This window comes from Anomaloglossus baeobatrachus, chromosome 5, assembly GCF_048569485.1.
Source record: "Anomaloglossus baeobatrachus isolate aAnoBae1 chromosome 5, aAnoBae1.hap1, whole genome shotgun sequence".
Classification (NCBI taxonomy): domain Eukaryota; kingdom Metazoa; phylum Chordata; class Amphibia; order Anura; family Aromobatidae; genus Anomaloglossus; species Anomaloglossus baeobatrachus.
Window position 1 is genome coordinate 535257991 of NC_134357.1, and position 21646 is coordinate 535279636.

General features: G+C 41.7%; 1 protein-coding gene across 1 annotated transcript in view; it reads left to right on the forward strand.

Moving 5' to 3' along the window:
- Positions 1-14501, forward strand: part of LOC142312925 (uncharacterized) — a 135873-nt gene extending 121372 nt beyond the window's left edge. Inside the window, 6 exon segments of the mRNA XM_075351913.1 lie at positions 7728-7806; positions 7936-8115; positions 8198-8321; positions 8401-8498; positions 8697-8787; positions 13228-14501. Of these exon segments, the coding sequence (XP_075208028.1) occupies positions 7728-7806; positions 7936-8115; positions 8198-8321; positions 8401-8498; positions 8697-8787; positions 13228-14333 (1678 nt within the window). The 3' untranslated portion in view covers positions 14334-14501.
- The last annotated feature ends 7145 nt before the right edge of the window (positions 14502-21646 follow it).

A 21646-nucleotide genomic window follows, 5' to 3' on the forward strand; every position in this document is an offset into this window, starting at 1 on the left:
TTCCAATACGTCACAGCCGACTCAAGTGGATATACAGGGTTTCCTAGACACCCTGGATCTTCCCCGGGTCTCAGATGAGCAATTAGAGGAACTTAATCTTCCCTTTACTACACATGAAATCCTAGGTGCCATCAAAATGACTAAGTCTAACTCTGCCCCAGGCCCCGATGGGCTGCCATACGAATATTACAAACAATTTACATCCACTCTGTCCCCCTTTATGTCAAAAACCTTCAATTTTTGGCAAAATAAAGGGTCAATTTCCCCAGACAACTTAGAAGCGATTATTATCACGCTACCCAAGCCAGGGAAACCTGCAGACACCCAGGGTAATTTTAGGCCCATTTCACTCCTAAATTGTGATGTTAAAATTTATGCCAAACTAGTGGCAGATAGACTTCATAAAGTGATCCCGACTTTAGTGGCTCCAGACCAAGTTGGGTTTCTGACAGGGAGGCAATCTAAGGATGGCATAAGACGGATGCTTGACTTGATTGGACTGGTGGAGATATCGGGTGAACCCAGTGCATTCCTGTCTCTTGATGCTGAAAAAGCCTTTGACAGGGTGCACTGGGGATACCTGGAGAGAGTTCTAACAAAATTCGGGTTCTTGGGGAAAATCAAGTCATCCATTCTAGCCCTCTACTCTTACCCAAATGCGTCAGTGTTGGCATCGGGGTTTCTGTCATCTAAATTTCAAATAAGTAATGGCACCCGCCAGGGGTGTCCATTGTCTCCCGCTATTTTTCCTTTAGTGGTGGAACCTCTGGCGGAAGCTATACGAAAAAACATAGCCATTTTTGGTATAAGAGTTGGGGAATTTGAACATAAACTTGGTTTATACGCAGACGATGTGATAATTTCCTGTTCTAACCTTGCAGTGTCGATTCCAGCAGTGGTGAACACACTATCAAACTTTTCTAAAGTGTCGTATTATAAGCTTAATGCGGCAAAGACTTTGATACTGCCGTTTAATGTACCGGTGGAGGCCAGGAGTGCGCTGGAGGGGGCCTTTCAATTCAAATGGTGTGACAGGGGGATACCTTATTTGGGTATTAAGCTGACACCATCGCAGATGTTAATTAAAGAAAATTTGGAACCTCTGATCCAAAATTTAGAAAAGGAATTGGGAAGGTATAAAAAAATATCATTGTCCTGGATGGCCAGGATACAGTCCTTTAAAATGGTTTTCTTACCCAAAATATTGTATGTGCTCAGATGCCTTCCCATCAAAATTTCTCACAAAACCCTGATGAAACTTCAATCGTTGACTAACAAATTTGTCTGGGGTAATAAAAGGGCTAGGGTCGCAGGTAAAGTGTTATACCCCCCATATGACTTAGGGGGATTGGGCAACCCAAACATATCGGCATATTATAAAGCCTTACTAATTGAATCACTAAAGGAATGGTGGCGTCCAGGTAATTCACATAGATGGGCTCAGATTGAAAATTTCCTGTCCCGCCAGGGCTCGGTCAGAAGAATGTTGGAAGCAGAATATTTGAGCCGTTCACGGTTCTCCCCGTGTGTTCCCACCATGTCAGCCTCCCTGGAGGTCTGGCGAAATGACTTGATTCATAAGATTCAGATTCCTCTTTCAGAGATTTCCCTCAAGTCGTTGGAATCTCAAATCCCCTTTTTGAATCTGGCCAGGTGGGAGGGATCGGGCATTACAGTGCTGGCGGATCTATACTCTGATTTGGGTGTTAACCCCTTTAATGAAATAGTACGGGAACACCCCTCTTTAAAGGGCTGTTTCTATCAACACATCCAAATTAGTCATTTTCTGGCCTCTAAATTTCCTCCAAAGTCGAATCCTCTGTTACCTACAACAAAGGCTTTGGTATTTAAAAAGATAATTAAATCCAAAGGTATCTCCTCGACATACAAATGGCTCAATAACCCCCCCGAAGAGCAAAAATCTCCTTATATGAATAAATGGGACGTGGAGTTGAGTGTCTCTACCTCTCCTTCAAACTGGCACTCGGCATCAGCAAATATCCAAAAATATTCCAAGTGTATAAATCATCTGGAGCAACTGAAAAAAGTACACCTGCGATGGTATCGGTCCCCAGCCAACTTAGCACAGTTCCTCCCAAATTATTCGCCACATTGTTGGAAGGGCTGCCTCCAAAGGGGTACTCTTGGTCACTGCTGGTGGGCTTGTCCCAAGGTTTTCTTGTTCAGGTTGGAGGTGTTTGGCCTGATGGGTGAGCTGACAGGCAATCCTATTAATCCGAATCCAGGTCTCGCAGTGCTAAACGTGGGTATAGAGGAGTTCTCTTGGGAATCCAGGGGTTTATTAGTTCACATTCTAGTAGCTGCCAGATATTGCATAAGTTTGCACTGGAAATCCCCAAAGACGCCTACATTAGTTGAACTATATAACCAAATTAATCTCCAATGCCAATACGAGTTCTGTCTGGCTCACTCCATCCGCGCCAAAAACAAAATACTTCAGATTTGGGACACGTGGCAAAACTCTGTATATGCATCCCCTGTCAGGCATCTGTCTCCAGGGCAAACTGTTGATAATTAAAAATGGGTCAAATAGGGTCAAAGAGAGTGTTACGCAGGGAGTTCACCCATAACACATGTCAATATTCAAGGTGTTTAAATCTCTGTTGTTGTTACTGCTCGGGCTACCCCGAAACGCCATCCAATTCCCTCCCCCCCCTCCCCCTCCCTGGTTGCTTCCTTGCAACCATCCATGGTTCTCCCCCTCTCCCCCATCTCTCTCTCCCCTCCCTTTTCTTATCTTCCTTTCTCACTCTCTGGTTCTGGTTGTTTGGATAATAATAATAATAATAATAATTTTATTCACTTATATAGCGCTATTAATTCCACAGCGCTTTACATACATTGGCAATACTGTCCCCATTGGGGCTCACAATCTAGAGTCCCTATCTGTATGTCTTTGGAGTGTGGGAGGAAACCGGGGTACCCGGAGGAAACCCACGCAAACACGGGGAGAACATACAAACTCCTTGCAGATAGTGTCCTTGGTGGGATTTGAACCCAGGACCCCAGCGCTGCAAGACTGCAGTGCTAACCACTGAGCCACCGTGCCGCCGGTTGTTTGGATCCCTCGTTTTGAGGATTAAAGAGTAAATTGGTAGGTTGACTCTATATGTATTGGGTATTGATTAACCTAAAAAAAGTTGCAACTTGCATCAGACATGATTGGTGGTGGTGTGACAGGAAATGTGAATCATAATCAAAGGTGATACTACCACATGTTACAGCATTGTTTTCTTTGTGTATTATTGCCAATGATACCTGAATTTCTCCTTTTTGTAATGTAACTTCCTACAATAAAAAATTGATTGGATTAAAAAAAAAAAACAAGCCACCTTACAGCTCCGTCTGCGAAAAAATAAAAAAGGTATAGGTCTCAGTATATAGTAATGTAAAAACTATTCTTTTTTGCTATAAACGTTTTTTTGTGTAAAAGCAGCAAAACATTAAAAAAATATATAAATATGGTATCGCTCTAATTAAACTGACCTGAAGAATAAAACTGTCTTACCATTGTTATGACATGGTGAACGTTATAAAAATAACAAAAAAAACCCACAATTCCTGAATTGCTATTTTTTCTTGATTCTGCCTCAGAAAAATCAGAATAGAGAGCAATCAAAAAATAAAATAATGTGTTTCAAAATAGTACCAATAAAAACACCAACTCATCTGGTAAAAAACAAGCCCCCATATGACAAAAAAAAATTTAAAAAAACTATAGCTTTCATAATTTACTGATTCAAAAATCTTTATTTTGTAAGAAAGCATTCTTAGTATGATAGCAGCCAAACCTAAAAAAAATTATAAATCTGTTATCGTACTGACCAGAGGAAAAAGCCCGCTAATGACCTATACCGTAAGGTGAACGGTGTAAAGAATAAATAAAGCCAATTCTTCTACTACCATTGATTTGTTCATTCTGCTTACTAAAGAACGCAGTACAGCGCAGCTCATATTTATCCAGCTCTCTACTCTGAGATCCTTACAACGGGGATTACATGTAAATCTCTAAAAATCTTGATTCAGACAAAATTCCAAACTAAAAATTCACTGTAATGAGGCAGAGGCAGTCACTTTGAACTGCCATCTTACCTGTGGTGCGATGGTGTCCATGTTTTTATACTTTTTATTTTTAGGCGTGCACAATACTGTGATTAAGTTTTGTTCACCTTTCAAAAGATGGACACCGCTGAACAGAAGCCAAACAGAGTCCAGAGTAACTCTACTGCCTCATTAGTGAATGGATCCATCGGGGGTTTCACCTGAATCACGTATTTCGGAAATGTAGATGGAAACCCTTATGTAAGTGCTCAACATAGAGTACAGAATAAATGGGAACTGATCTAAAATGTTCTGCACCCAAATCGCCACCAAATAATTTCAACTCAACCCACAAAAAACACAAATCCTCACTCAGGTCTTTCATCTGTTAACAGAAATATAGGGGGCTTTCCTGTTACTGGTTGCACATAAGCCCTGGAAAAACGCTATGGCTCACCTAATAAAAGAAATCCACCGAAATCTGAGCTATAAAATTCAAATGGCCCCCTCCCTTCTGAGACCCACAATGTGCCTAAACCACAGTTAATGTTCGTATGTTTGGAATTATTGTAGTGAGGAGAGCCTGCTTAATTTGCGAGGTGCAGGTTTCCAGAAGCACAAGCTGGGCACAATATACTGGGCACTTAAGACCTTCTTCTGCCCATTACATTTATTTGCAATTTTTAATTCTGCAACGTTCACTCTGTTTTACATCATGGGTGTATTGCAAAGGCTAAATCATTGCTACACCTGTAAATTAATTTCCAGAGGAGTCAAATTTCTAAAACTTGGTCATTTGAGGGAATTTCTGTTGTTCTGGCACTTGGGGGCCACTGGAAATGGAGTCCACAAACTAATATAGGAAAATCTGTACTCCAAAGATCCAATGGCGCTCCTTCCCTCCCAAGCCCTTCGGTGCATCCATATAGTATAGTACCGTTGAGTCACGTAGTGTATTGCCACATTAAGGAGAAATTGTGTGACATATTATGGGCCTTTTTTTTTTTTTTTACCTGTTCCCCTGGTGAAAATTAGAAATCTGGATTTAAAACATCATTTTAGTGGTAAAAATGTAATTGTTTTTTGTTCACCGTTCGATAGTATATAATTTTGTGACACACCTGTAGTGTCAATATGCTCACTGCACCCCTGGATGAATTAATTGAAAGGTGCAATTTATAAAATGAGGTAACTTGTGGGGGGAGTTTCTGCTGATATGGCACCTCAGGGCCAATGTGACATGGCACCCACAAACTATTCCAACTAAAACTGAATTCAGATATGGCGCTCGTTCCATTCTTCACTTTGAACTGAGCCTCAAAAGTTGTTATTGACCACATATGGGGTATTAGCGCTCTCAGGAGAAATTGCACAAGAAATTGTATTGTCAATTTTTTCCTGTGACCCTTCAATGAAAAATTGAGGGTTTAAGCAACATTTTTATGGTAAAAATGTATTTCTGTTTTCACGGCTCAACGTTATAAAATTCTGTGAAGCACCTGAGGATTCAAGGTGCTCAGCAAACATCTAGAAAAATTCCTTGAGTGGTCTAGTTTCCAAAATTGGGTCGCTTGTGGGGAGTTTCCGCTGTTTAAGCGGGTCTCCAAACGTGACATGGCGTCCGCTATCCCAGACAATTTTGCGCTCTAAATTTCCAGTGGCGATCCTTCCCTTCCAAGCCCTGCCATGTGCCCAAAATGTAGATTTCCATCACACATGGGGTATTGGTGTACTCAGGAAAAAATAGAAAACAAATTGTACAATGCATTGTCTCCTGATACCCTTGTGAAAATGCAAAATTTAGGGCTGAAGTAACATTTTGTGGGAAAAAGTAACATTTTCATGTTTTCCTATCACATTCCTTTAGTTCCAGTGAAGCACCTAAAGGGTTAATAAACTTCTTGGATGTGGTTTTGAGTAGTTTTAGGGGTGCAGTTTTTAGAATGGCATCACTTTGGGTATTTTCTGTCACCTCAAATGTGATGTAGTGACTGAAAAAAAGATTTTGTAAAAAAATGTTTTTAAAAAAAAGGAAAACATTTTGATGAACTTTGACCTCCTTTCATTTCCTAGCAAAAACCAATTATGTTTCAAAAATTGCGCTGATGTAAAGTAGACATGTGGGAAATGTTATTTATCAACTATTTTGTGTGATAACTCTCTGTAGTTTACGGGCATGAAAATTAAATGTTTGCAAAGTGCAAAATGTTCAAAAATATTTGACAAATAAATGCAAAAAATATTGTCTACATTTTCATGTACAATATGTCACGAAAAAACAATCCCAGAATCACTGGGATCAGTTGAAGAATTCCAGAGGTATAACCTGTCAAAGTGACACTGGTTGAAAAAATTGGCCTAGTCATGAAGATGAAAACAGGCTGGGGGGATGAAGGGGTTAATATCTGACTGAAAAGATGGTAACTAGTGATGAGCGAGCACTACAATGCTCGGGTGCTCAATACTTGTAACTAGTGATGGGCGAATACTACCATGCTCGGGTGATTGATACTCATAACTAGTGATGAGCGGGCACTACCATACTCTGGGGCTCAGTACTCGTGATGAGCGAGCACTACCATGCTCGGGTGCTCTGTACTCGTAACTAGTGATGAGCGGGCACTACCATGCTCGGGTGCTCTGTACTCGTAACTAGTGATGAGCGGGCACTACCATGCTCAGGTGCTCGGTACTCGTAACTAGTGATGAGCGAGCACTACCATGCTCAGTACTCGTAACTAGTGATGAGCGGGCACTACCATGCTCAGGTGCTCGGTACTCGTAACTAGTGATGAGCGAGCACTACCATGATTGGGTGCTCAGTACTCGTAACTAGTGATGAGTGAGCACTACCATGCTCAGGTACTCGTAACGAGCAGTCAGATGCTCGGACAAGCTCTTCCAGAAATATGCTTGCGTTTACCATTGATTTCCTTATACTCGGGTACACAAGTCGAGAGTGTCGGAGTGCTTGTTATGAGTATGGAGCATGGTAGTGCTCGCTCATCACTAGTGGTACTGTTTAGCTGCTTTCCAGACTCCTCCGGTCTATCCATCACCTTATATTACATTTGTTACCATCTTTTCAGTCAGACATTAAACGTATCAACTACTGAGGACTCTGAATATTGATTTATTTTTCTATCTACTGGATAAAAAGGTACAAAGATATATTTTTCCTGTAAGATGAAATGGAGGCGGCTGGATATTTTCCTCAGATAAAATAATGGACGCTTTCTTACCTCACATACATGATAGATGCTTCCTTTATGTCTTCATCAAGAATCCAGAATGTTCTTTTTTTGTTTTGTTGAAACTGATATTTTATGTTTCAATTAAAAACTTTTGTAAACTGGCTGAGAAGTGCGCTTAGCTCATGTCAGCCTTTTGCGTTAGATCAGTAGACGAGTGAGAAGCGGAGTCTCCTTTACTATCACATCTGAGTCACGAGTGCAGCGATTGACATTCCAGTTTATACTATATAAAAATACATCTACATGTTATATCTCCTCATGTTTCCCCTTATTATCTCCAATTATTGTATCATTACTTGGCATCTTTGATTTTACATCGGCTCATTGTCTTCTCATTCAAGTTCCTACAACATTGAATCCTCTAAGTGGAGATCTTCTATAGAAGAGAATTCTCCTGATTGACTCTTAAAGCATGGATATGGACAGGGACAAGATGGCGGAGAGGATATTACACCTCACTCTAGAGATCCTCTTCAGGCTTACTGGACAGGTGAGAGATTCTGATGACGTCACATTACATCATTCTTATCTATGGGAATAACAGATGGACAGAACTGGAGAGGTGAGGACACTGGAAATGTCTGTAGTGCGAAGTATTAATGTGTCTCTCCATAACCAGGATTACACAGTAGTTAAGAAGACCTCTAGTGAGCGCTGTCAGGCACCTATATCTGAGGGATGGGGAAGACCCCTGAGCCCAGTCATGGTGCCTCCACCTCACCCCCAGATACATGAGGACATCAATGCCCAGAAGATCCTAGAACTGACCTACAAGATGATTGAGCTGCTGACTGGAGAGGTGACACTGCTGGGAATGCTGGGACATTATACAATAACGCTCTGAAGTGATCGGGGGATGACGGTATCATTGTATGTGTCAGATTCCTATAAGGTGTCAGGATGTCGCCGTCTATTTCTCCATAGAGGAGTGGGAATATTTAGAAGGACACCAAGATCAGTACAAGGACGTCATGATGGAGGTTCCCCAGCCCCTCACATCACCAGGTAATAGGACTAAATACACACGACCTATAATTATCTCTATGTAAAGAATGAATTCAGTCCCTGTATGTGTCTCCTCCAGTTCTATCCAGTGAGAGAACAACACCAGAGAGATGTCCCCGTCCTCTTCTTCCACAGCACTATAAACATGAAGATCCCAATGTTCCTCAGGGTCATCAGGTAGATGGAGAGAAGTTGTCATGAAATCTCTCCTATGATGTGTAGACGGCTGTGAAGGTCTTGTGCTCAGTCTTGTTTTATCCACAAGTATTATATGTTTTACACTTGTGTAATGAGAGCGGTGGAGATGGCAGGATTAGAGCTGATCATAGATGTGACTTCTCCATCTGTCTGTGACTTTTACAATAATTGTTTCAGGGTGAAGATCTGACCTATATTAATACTACAGGGACATATGTGAGGTGTGATGAGTGGTGTAAAGAGGAGATTCCTACATACGACTACCCAGGTGAGTAGTAATCACTTAATGCAGAGAAGTCGCAGATTTTCCTTAGTCACTGGCTGTGTTTGGTTTATCTGCCGTGTAGTCTGGCCATATCTCAATCAAGTGGTCACCATTCTCCTCCTAAACAATTACGCGCCAATGACTTTGTGCATTGGAAGGCTCTCTGTTGGATTGAGACTGGTTTTGTCAAGAGCTGAAAACCCAAAGGATCCACACTACATGATGGAATTAGAAGATGCTGACCTTTACCTGCCCGGATCTCTAAACTACAAAGACAAATAACACCGGATGTAGAATGTGCTGACAACTTACAAAATCATGGAATCATGAAGAAAAATATGATCCGTTTGGTGGATCTTGTTTTTAAGACAAAATCACTAGAGATGAGAGGGTCGAGCAGGTCAGATGCTCTAAAAGTGCTCAGCTTGAGTACTGAGTATGATGTAAGTAAATAATTGGGCAGTTCGTTTCTCCGCCCAAATGCAGCCAGCCATTAAGAGAGCACTTCCGGGGAAAAAAGGAAAAGTGTTTTGGTTTTTTTTGACACACTACATCTGAACACAATGCTTTAATCCCAGTGAGAGCCATTCAGAGACTTGAATGTCTCTCGCTGGGGTGCCTGCACACATCATGTAGTGAAGCAACCATGTGTCTTGTGATCATTGTTTTGTTGACTAAACATCCGAGCACCTGTAATACTCAGCCGAGTACCTTAGCACCCCGATGCTCGATTGAGTACCGAACAGAGGCAAGGATGCTTGCTCAACATTACAAATCACCATGAGAGCGGAGTGTGAATTTTTTTTTTTCTTTAATCTTTGCTTTTTCTTTTACACTCCAGTATAAAGAGTAGAAGCTAAAACACAGGAAAGAGAATACAAATATCTGTTTTCCTTTTTTTTTGTCTTTAAAAACTTTCCTGACCTCCACTCACTCAGAAAAGGATATTTATAGACGTTGTCCAGTTACAATTCCCATTGCAGTTAATGCCGTATATTGCTACCAGTGCCTCCAGTTCCTTTTGCATTGTCTTCCACCCGGTCCACACCTGAAACCTCAGAGTTCCATGGTCATCATCCTTCTACCTCAACCTATTCAAAATCAGCCAAGCACTATAAGCCACAAGTCATGCAGTAGTCACTTATGCTTTTTGCTGACTCTACTGGCTGGGGTTTAGTAGCCCATCAACCCGGCCCTGCCCTAGAAGTGGAAGAGACTGAGTGCACCGACGCTCAACCACTTGTTTTGGAGGATGAGTCAGTGGGAATGCTGGTAGACATGGTCTGCAGATCACCACAGCTCAGAGGATGATGAAATACAACTGCTGCAGCTTTCGTCAGTGTGCAGACTGAGAAGTAGGGCAGGGCTGAGGAGTGAGTGGAAGACAATGCGAGGGATGATGACGAGATGCTCGACCCTTCCTGAAGCGAAGGCCGTGATAGTGACATGCGCAGTTCTGATAAGAAGGTGTTCAGGTCAACGTACCAGCAGCACAGCAAAAGAGGGAGCATAGGGTAAAAGCTCTGTGGACGGTCCATAGCCAGTAAGTTGTTGGCTTCTGACGGCCATCGTGCCAGTGCAAACCTCCCAGCAAAGCCAGCTGAAAAGACCTACCTGTCATGGCATTTTTTTCTCCAGGAATGTGCTGATGACTGGTGGTTTTCAAGATGTGCCGTCAGAGCCTGAAGGGAGGGAAAAATCTTCTCAACCTGAGCACCACCTGCATGATGTGTCATATGACTTCCAGGCACGAGGTGCAGTGGAGTAGTTCCTGAGAAATCATGAAAGAACTCCGGCTCCTATTGCTCACTCTTCAGCTGTGGTGTCGGCATCTTGCTTCCACTCATGATCACCAAGGCCACCTTCCTCCCCACAAGCAGATGATGTGGCAGTGACAGCACCACGACCACTACCAGAATCATCTATTATATCCACATCGTTCCATGGAAGTCTGCAGCTCTCCATCCCCTAAACCCTCAATAGAAAGAGGAAATACCCCCCTATCCACTCACGAGCCCTGACCCTGAATGATGGCATTTTCAAAATGCTTTCCTTTGAAATGCTGTCATTCAGGCTGGTGAGACAGGCAGTTTCCAACAAATTATGTCTGTGGCTGTACACCAGTATATTGTTCCCAACCGCCACTATTTTTCCAGGAGTGCCATCTCTGCCTTGCACACACACTTGTGGCCGAACAAATCCGTTGTTTACTTCGCAATGCCATAAGAGGAAAAGTCCATGTAACTATGTATCCTTGGACCAGTAAGCACGGGCAGGGACGGTATATCCCTAAGTGCACACTGGCTAAACGTAGTGATGGCTCTGCTTGAGATGCCAGCTGAATGCTATTATCCTGCTGCTTAACCCTATATCTGCAGACATAGAATCATAGAATGGTAGAGTTGGAAGGGCCATCGGGTCCAACCCCCTGCTACTGCAGGTTTTCCTAAATCATCCCAGCTATATGTTTATCTAGCTTCCACTTGACGTTTTCCATTGATGGAGAGCTCACTACCTCACGCGGTAGCCTGTTCCATTCTTTGACTGCCCTCACTGTCAGAAAGTTTTTCCTAATGTCTAATCTGAATCTCCTTCCTTTTATTTTCATCCCATTGCTTCTTGTACTTCCTTGTGCTAATGAGAATAGGGTAGTTCCCTGTGCACTGTGACTTTTTTTCAGATATTTGTAGACCCCTATTAAATCTCCTCTCAGCCTTCTTTTTTGCAAACTAAACATCCCTAGTTCTTTTAGCAGGTCTTCATATGACATGGCTTCAAACCTTCTACCATCTTGGTTGCTCTTCTCTGGATGTGCGCCAATATCTCGATGTCTTTCTTGAATTGGGGTGCCCAATGTAATCCTGTTGGGGGACACCACAAGAACAAGTTCCCATTAATAAAGGTCTGATATTTTATTAAAAATGAGCGGACCCGTGGAAGTTCGGTTCAGACGAACTTTAAATTAAGATCAGTTTGACACCTGAACTTGACCTAAACCCCAATGGAACTTACAAGCTGGGCAGTTGGGGTCTCTGCCAACATATAGCCAGCCATAAACAGATCACTTCCAGGGGCGTTCTTTTCCCATTTTTCTTTTTTTGGTGCACACTACATCTGATCACGCTGTTGTTAGTCCCAGTGCGAGACGTTCAAACACTGCAAGCGTCTCGCACTGGGCTGAGAACCGAGCATAGTAATGCTCGCGCGACTGGTTTTAATACATAAAGCACCCAACTCCGAATCTTTGATTTTTGTGTAAAGTCTGTGTTTCGTACAAACACCGAATACCAAACCTCGGGTTCGCTCATCTCTAATTTTTATCTTCAAGAGCCTGAAAGATTTTTTTCTATGTTTTGAATTCTACAAATGTAAATTATATAAGAACTTATACTGGAGCCGCCATTGTTGAGTCTAAGAAGACCGAAAATAAAAATCTTCCCTTCATAAAAGAGGAAGTGAAATACATTTTTAGCATTGGCCAAGTGTGCATTTCTGTACAATAACAGCAGATTATTACTTTATCTTGAGTTTTCAGTTTCTGTGCGAAATGAGCTGACTAACTTAAAAGAGAATTGTGATAAACTACACGAAAAAACATTACACCTATGCCAAGATATCTCTAAGCTGTGCATGGTTTATGGATCTAATATACATTTATTCACATTTTCAGTAGATGTGTTGGCATCACTCCACGTCTACCTTCATTATGTTTTTGATCCTAAGGAATTCAGATTACTCCACAATCTCTCCTGAAATGGGGAGCACTAATACTTTCTCTCCTTCCCTGGTCAGAATCCGAATGCAAATTTTGCTGGAATAGTTTCCAGAAACCATTTCCAAAAACCTAAGGTGCTAGAACGGCAGAGAGTCAGAACGGAAGAAATCCCAACAAAATTACTTTATTTCCCCCAGTGAATTCATCTATAGGTGTAGTGACAATTTTGACTCCACCAAAACGTTATAATTAGAACAGTGGATGTTGCAAAGTGATAATTCCATTTGTGCAATTTTAGTGCCCAATTGTGCCCAACTTGTGCTTCTGCAGATATACTGTATACACTATAAATTTGTAAGTGGCTTATAGCCACTACAGCAATGCTAAACACGTGGTGGCTACTAGTGTTTGATCACACTGTAAGACTCAGAAGTGAGGGGGACATTTGACTTTGGGAGACAAGATTTTAATGAATTGGTTTATGGAAACTCTACTACATTTTAGAGACTTTCAGCTTCTAGTAATGTGGAAACCCTCTACTTTTCCATTCCAAATGTCAGACGAAACAGAAGTAATAAGAAGGGTTAAACATTCATGCTCTACTGGTTCCTAGTAATTACATTTTGCCATATAACTTACAATTTTTATGTACATCTTTTAGAACTGTTCTAAAAATATAATTTTTAGGGACACTTTATTAAAAAAATAAAAATCTTCTTTCTTGGCAGATGATCGCAGCAGGAGATCAGATGGAAAACTGACATCAATTTTTAAATCCGATGACCTTGATTTCACACAAGAGATAACTGAAATGGATGCCATTACTGAAGATATTCCATCATCCTTTCACAGTAAAGAACTATTATTTGATCCTATTAAACAGGTCCTATCTTCTGATTTATCTCAGACTACTAAGAAAAATGGCATGAAAAATCGAACTTCTCTTACAGCAAAGAAGACATCAAAATGTGTGGAACACCAGATAATTCACACAGGGGAGAAGCCATATTCGTATTCAGACTGTGGGACATGTTTTAAACCGAAGTCAGATTTTGTAACTTATCAGAGAATTCATACAGGGGAGAAGCCATTTCCATGTTTAGAATGTGGGAAATTTTTTGCAAGGAAGTCACAGCTTAATTCACATCGAAGAACTCACACTGGGGAGAAGCCTTTTTCATGTTCAGAATGTGGAAAATGTTTTTCAAATCAATCAAATTTTATTAGACACCAGAAAACTCACAAAGAGGAGAAGCCATTTTTATGTTCAGAATGTGGGAAATGTTTTACACAGAAGTCAGATCTTGTAACTCATCAAAGAATTCACACAGGGGAGAAGCCATATTTATGTTCAGAATGTGGGAAATGTTTTTCATGTAAAACACTTTTTGTTGAACATCGGAGAATTCACACAGGGGAGAAGCCATATTCCTGTTCAGAATGTGAGAAATGTTTTGCAAGGAAGTCACAGCTTAATTCACATCGAAGAACTCATACAGGGGAGAAGCCTTTTTCATGTTCAGAATGTGGAAAATGTTTTTCAAATCAATCAAATTTTACTAGACACCAGAAAACTCACACAGAGGAGAAGCCATATTCATGTTCAGAATGTGGGAAATGCTTTGCAGAGAAAGCATATCTTGTTAATCACCAGAGAATTCACACAGGGGAGAAGCCCTTTTCATGTGCAGAATGTGGAAAATGTTTTACCCAGAAATGTAATCTTCTTGAACATCACAAATCTCACATGCGGAGAAGCCATATAGAAAATGTACATAGTTACATACCGGTAATGTGTTTTTTCACAACACCTGACAGCCAGCTCAGCAGCTAAGTTGGGTTATGGGGTTCCTGTCAGATCTATATTAGAGTTCCTGCAGAGAGGGTTGGATCTAGGTGTCTACTAACACTCTAAAAGTGTAGGTTTTAGCAGCCCTCTATAACGTTGACCTACCAGGTAACTCTTGAGTGTTTATTTATTAAAGCTTGCTGAAGATCAACATCTGTTGACCAAATTTGCCTTGGTGGGATTTTAATCTTGTAGTGTCGACCCTGACTGAGCCTTTTTTTGAACACATTGATGCTGTATTAATTAAGCTGCTCTCATTTAAGAATGTTCTCCTGGTAGCCTTAACATCAGCCCTTAAGGCCTATTTACACACAACGATATCGCTAACAAGATATCGTCGGGGTCACGGTGTTGGCAACGCACATCCGGCCTCGTTAGCAATGTCATTGTGTGTGACACCTTTTTGCGATCAGTAACGATTGCAAAAAGGTGTCAAATCATTCGTCGTGTACACGTCGTTCATTTTTAAAAAATCGTTCCTCGTTTGGAACGCAGGTTGTTTGTCATTCCTGCGGCAGCACACGTTGCTATGTGTGACACCGCAGGAACGAGGAACAACATCGTACCTGCCGCTGCCGGCAATGAGGAAGGAAGTAGGTGGGCAGGATGTTCTGGCCGCTCATCTCCGCCCCTCCGCTTCTGTTGGGCGGCCGCTTAGTGACGCCGCTGTGATGCCGAACGAACCTCCCCCTTAAAGGAGAGATTGTTCGGCGGCCTCAGCGACGTCGGTGAACAGGTAATTGCGTGTGACGCTGCTGTAGCGATATTGTTCGCTACGGCAGCGATCACTCCGTGACGCGCCTTCGACGTGGGCGGGTGCTATCGCTCTCGACATTAATAGCGATGTCGCAGTGTGTAAAGCCCGCTTTAGATTGAGTGATGTTCAGGCCCTATCAGTAGACCAGGGGTCTCAAACTCGGCTAGGTGTATGAGCCGCACATAGACAAAAAATAATTTTGGGGGCTGCCTTGATTGCAGGACAAAGTGACATTTTATTAATACCATATTTTTTTCTCTACACCTTTAGATCACTATATATACCAAACAAATCTATGGTTTTAAACTTATATCCCCTGGGTAGTCATGGGAGTAAAGAGAAAAAATTCCAGCAAGAGAATCTTCTAAAATCTAAGACTTTAATTAATCCATAAAAAAATATTCCATTACAATACGTGCATAAAACCAAAAAAGGAAATATTCCGACGCCACATCATAGAGGTCCAGAAACAACCCGAACCTCTATGATGTGGCATTGGAATAGTTCCTTTTTTGGTTTTATGCACGTATTGTAATGGAAACTTTTTTTATGGATTTTAGAAGATTCTCTCGCTGGAATTTTTTCTCTTTACTCTCAGTGTACCCCCCGCTTGCTCACCAGGATTTGTGCTGGAGATAGTCTTCTGGATGGGGTGAGCTGATCCTTAAATGTTTGTTCCTGGGTAGTCATGTTACAATGCATAATAATGTGAATACCCGGAGAAATACACTCTCCTACATAAGATATAAACCAAAAAACAATGGAGATTTTATGTGTATATATAATTAAGGAATCTTTATTGAACATTTACAAAAATGTATGTTAAAAAATACAAGATTTGATGTAAGATGGAAAATAGACACTGTGCCTGTGCTAAACCCACAAAATATTACATAAAGTGGATACAATCATCTGCCCAAATGGATAGGGACATAAAGTGCAGTTGTGCATATAAGGTGCAATTAAATTGAGTTCCCACAAGAGGTCGCCTGTATACCAACACATCTAATCACAGTTACTAAGCATAAGGGTAGCGGTAGGGCAGGGGTCCCCAACCTTTTTGACCTTGAGAGCCACATTCGACTTTGAAAGTTGGTCGAGAGTCACATTGTAGAAATCAAGACGTAGTCAAAGCCAATTTAGCAGTAGAAAACAGGAAACAACAATTTTTAAATAAAGAATCTTCCCCATATTGATATCAGAGAGAAAAAGTGACCTCCATACACAACACAATCCACTATACCAAGACCAATAATACCACATACAAGGGAGAAATATTGCCACACTGTGACTAGACAACCTATTACCACCACATAGTAACTGAATAAAGGCACATACAAGAGAGTAATACCACTACACCATAATTAGACCACGTAGTAACCGAATATTACCACATACAGGGGAGAAATACTGCGACACTATGACCAGATCACATATCATATCACCGATCATGGATATAATCTGGTATATATGGCCCCATTCTGGTATATATGTTCCCATCATGGCCCCATCCTAGTATATATGTTCCCATCATGGCCCTTTTTTGGTATTTATGCTCCCATTATGTACCCATCCTGGTTTATATTGCTCCATCATGTCCCCATCCTGGTGTATATCCCCATCCTCCTGGTATATAGCCTTTCCATCCTCCTGGTATATAGCCTCCCCATCCTCCTGGTATATAGCCTCCCCATCCTCCTTGTATATAGCCTCCCCATCCTCCTTGTATATAGCCTCCCCATCCTCCTTGTATATAGCCTCCCCATCCTCCTGGTATATAGCCTCCCCATCCTCCTGGTATATAGCCTCTTCATCCTCCTGGTATTTAGTCCCACCACAGCACACAGTAAAAAAAGAAAAGATTGTTCTATCCTACCCTGCGCTCCCCCGGCGTTAAGTTTACATTTTATCCTTTTCTTCTAAGTAGTATAGTTTTACAATTAGCACCCTATAGTAATTTTGGCCAACATCTTTTACTAATGTCTCCTGTCCTTGTCCCCACCCTATAGTAATGTGCCCATCCTGTAGTATTGTGCCAATCTTGTAGTAATGTGCCCATCCTTGTCCCCGTTTACAAATGTGACCCATCCTTGTCTCCATCCTGTAGTAATGTGCCCCTCCTTGACCCCATCCTCTAGTAATGTGCTCCATCCTTGTCCCCTTTTACTAATGTGCACATGCAGGTTCTCTTTTTGTAGTAATGTCCCCTTTACTGAACCTCTTCTTGTAGAATGTCCCATCCTGGTCCCCTATTGTGCCATTCTACACAAACAAACACACACACACACTAGCAATGTCCCATCCTGGTTGCCTATTGTGCCATCCCACACACATACACACACACACACACTAGCAATGTCCCATCCTGATTGCCTATTGTGCCATCCCACACACATACACACACACACACTAGCAATGTCCCATCCTGGTCCCCTATTGTGCCATTCTACATACACTAGCACTGTCCCATCCTGGTCCCTTATTGTGCCATTCTACACACTAGCACTGCCCCTTGCTGGTCCCCTATTGTGCATGCACGAGCTCCCCGTCGATGATTGCGTCCACTGTCAGCACTTTATCTAAATTTCAAATCAACGTACCGGGTCCACTTGCCAGCGGGACGCATTCGGTTCGCGGGCCGCGTGTTTGAGACTTCTGCAGTAGACCCGTCTTTCACTCAGACTCTAGACAATAGAATTATCTTGAGATGAGATACAGCGTAAGGTGGCATCCACATTTAGAACTCAGTAGAACTCTGGAGGTGGTTCATCCTTTTAAAACAATCCGAAGAATCATAAGGAGAAGCTACATACTCTAGACAGTAAGAGGTGTCTTATGAAGTACTTAGCAGTCACGAGCTCTTGGAGAGTAAATGACTCCTTATTTGTCGTCTTTCAGTGTCAGGAGAAGGGGCTTAGGGCTTCGAAATGTACACTTGCTAGGTGGATTAAAGAAGCCATTAGTTTAGCCTATTCTATTATCGGCAAGATTGTTCCAGATTGGTTGAAAGCTCACTCGACAAGAGGTATGGCATTCTCCTGGGGGCGCAGAAGTCCGATGTATCGATCAAGCAGATTTGTAAGACAGCAACATTGTCTTCTTCCTCTCCGTTTTACAGGCACTACAGACTGGATTTGTCTTCTGCCTCTGATCTCTTATTTGATAGAAAGGTTCCTAGAGGCTGTGGTTGCTTCTTAAAATCCTTATTCTCTGTAACTCTCTCCGTGGTACTGTCGTGGGTGAATGAAAATTCGTAGTTTACTTACCAGTAATGCATTTTTGTAAGAACCAAAGACAGTATTTGTATATTGACTTTCTTCATGTTGTTAGGTGTTTGTTTAAAACAAAATAAATAAAAATTTATATACTAGCTGTAGTACCCAACGTTGCCCGAGATAGTAACTTATGTTTCTCTCCCTCTGTCTCCCTCCTCCCTTCCTCTCTGTCTGTCTGTCTCTCTCTATCCATCTCGCTGTCTGTCTGCCTCTATCTCCCTCTGACTGTCTCTTTCCCTGTCTGCCTCTCTCTCACTGTGTCTCTGTATGGTTTGTCTGTCTGCCTCTCTAACTCTGTTTCTCTCTCTGTCTCTCCCTATCGCTCTGTTGCTCTCTCTGTTGCTCTTTCTTTGTCTCTTTCATTCTGTCTCGCTCTCTCTCTGTCTCTCTATCCATCTCTCCACCGAAATCATATTAGCTGACACATAAGCTGTCTTTTACTAAAAATGTCCTTTGTTGCCTATAGCAACCAGAGATCCTATTAATGACCTGTTCCAGCTCCATTGACTTTAATGTAAGCAGGTTTTTTGACCATTCTAAAGCGCAGGGTTACATTTTCCTCTCAAAACATAATTATGACGTTCCCTGAGTAAAATGAGGTGACTGTGCAAATTTCTTTAGCGAACACACATACACATACTTACACACACACACACACACACATACACACACACACACACACACATACACACACACACACACACACACACACACACACACACACATACATACACACACATACATACATACACACACACATTCAGCTTTATATATCTTATACAGTGGAACCTTGGTTAACGAGAACAATACGTTCTGGGAGTGTGCTTGTTAACCAAGTTACTTGTTCAGCAAAGCAAGATTTCCCATAGGAAATAATTGCAATGCAGACAATTCGTTCCACAACTTGTTAAATGTCCCATCCTGGTCCCCTATTGTGCCATTCCACACACGTGCAAACACGCACAGACACGCATAAACACACAAGCACGCACGCACACACACACATATTATGCTCACCTTACCTTCTGTTCCATCGCCGGCCTCCTGGATCTTGCAGTTCGCCGCGAGGATTCCTCCCTCGTCGCGATGTACCGGCGAACTACAAGAACCATGAGGCCGGCGATGGAAGGTAAGGTGAGCATAATACTGTATGTGTGTGCGTGAGTGTGTGCGTTTGTGTGGACTGCAAGAGCGGGTCAGAGCGCGGTGGATGTACGGAACCGGAAGTGTGTGCGGTGAGTATTTTGCTCGTACAGCAAAGCTTTCTTGTAAACCGAGTTACAAATTTACAGCAAGCTTTGCTCATTAGGCGAAATACTCGCTAACTGGGTTACTCGTTAAGCGAGGTTCCACTGTATATATTTACAGTCATATGAAAAAGTTTGGGCACCCCTATTAATGTTAACCTTTTTTCTTTATAACAATTTGGGTTTTTGCAACAGTTATTTCAGTTTCATATACCTAATAACTGATGGACTGAGTAATATTTCTGGATTGAAATGAGGTTTATTGTACTAACAGAAAATGTGCAATCTGCATTTAAACAAAATTGGACCGGTGCAAAAGTATGGGCACCCTTATCAATTTCTTGATTTGAACACTCCTATCTACTTTTTACTGACTTACTAAAGCACTAAATTGGTTTTGTAACCTTATTGAGCTTTGAACTTCATAGGCAGGTGTATCCAATCATGAGAAAAGGTATTTAAGGTGGCCACTTGCAAGTTGTTCTCCTATTTGAATCTCTTATGAAGAGTGGCATCATGGGCTCCTCAAAACAACTCTCAAATGATCTGAAAACAAAGATTATTCAACATAGTTGTTCAGGGAAAGGATACAAAAAGTTGTCTCAGAGATTTAAACTGTCAGTTTCCACTGTGAGGAACATAGTAAGGAAATGGAAGAACACAGGTACAGTTCTTGTTAAGCCCAGAAGTGGCAGGCCAAGAAAAATATGAGAAAGGCAGAGAAGAAGAATGGTGAGAACAGTCAAGGACAATCCACAGACCACCTCCAAAGACCTGCAGCATCATCTTGCTGCAGATGGTGTCTATGTGCATCGGTCAACAATACAGCACACTTTGCACAAGGAGAAGCTGTATGGGAGAATGATGCGAAAGAAGCCGTTTCTGCAAGCATGCCACAAACAGAGTCGCCTGAGGTATGCAAAAGCACATTTGGACAAGCCAGTTAAATTTTGGAAGAAGGTCCTGTGGACTGATGAAACAAAGATTGAGTTGTTTGGTCATACAAAAAGGCGTTATGCATGGAGGCCAACAAACACGGCATTCCAAGAAAAGCACTTGCTACCCACAGTAAAATTTGGTGGAGGTTCCATCATGCTTTGGGGCTGTGTGGCCAATGCCGACATCGGGAATCTTGTTAAAGTTGAGGGTCGCATGGATTCAACTCAGTATCAGCAGATTCTTGACAATAATGTGCAAGAATCAGTGACGAAGTTGAAGTTACGCAGGGGATGGATATTTCAGCAAGACAATGATCCAAAACACCGCTCCAAATCTACTCAGGCATTCATGCAGAGGAACAATTACAATGTTCTGGAATGGCCATTCCAGTCCCCAGACCTGAATATCATTGAACATCTGTGGGATGATTTGAAGCGTGCTGTCCATGCTCGGCTACCATCAAACTCAACTGAACTGGAATTGTTTTGTAAACAGGAATGGTCAAATATACCTTCATCCAGGATCCAGGAACTCATTAAAAGTTACAGGAAGCGACTAGAGGCTGTTATTTTTTACAAAAGGAGGATCTACAAAATATTAATGTCACTTTTATGTTGAGGTGCCCATACTTTTGCACCGGTCAAATTTTGTTTAAATGCGGATTGCACATTTTCTGTTAGTACAATAAACTTCATTTCAATCAAGAAATATTACTTAGTCCGTCAGTTATTAGATATATGAAACTGAAATAGCTGTTGCAAAAACCCAAATTGTTGTAAAGAAAAAAGGTTAATATTAATAGGGGTGCCCAAACTTTTTCATATGACTGTATGTACGTGTTTGGTGGTGTGGTTATGTATATAGGTTAAGAAAAAAGGTTAACAATGTCCACTTGGAGGTCTCATTCTCTGTAATCCAACTGATGCGTGGTAGAGGTACTTCCCTTTTATTCAGTAGGTTTCCTGTTCTCAAAGGGCCAATCCCCTCTCTCCGTGGTGCTGTCATGGGTGAATAAAAAAAGTGTTTTACTTGAACTTCATATTTTGTTTGACACAAAGAAAATATCACATGGAGAGAAAC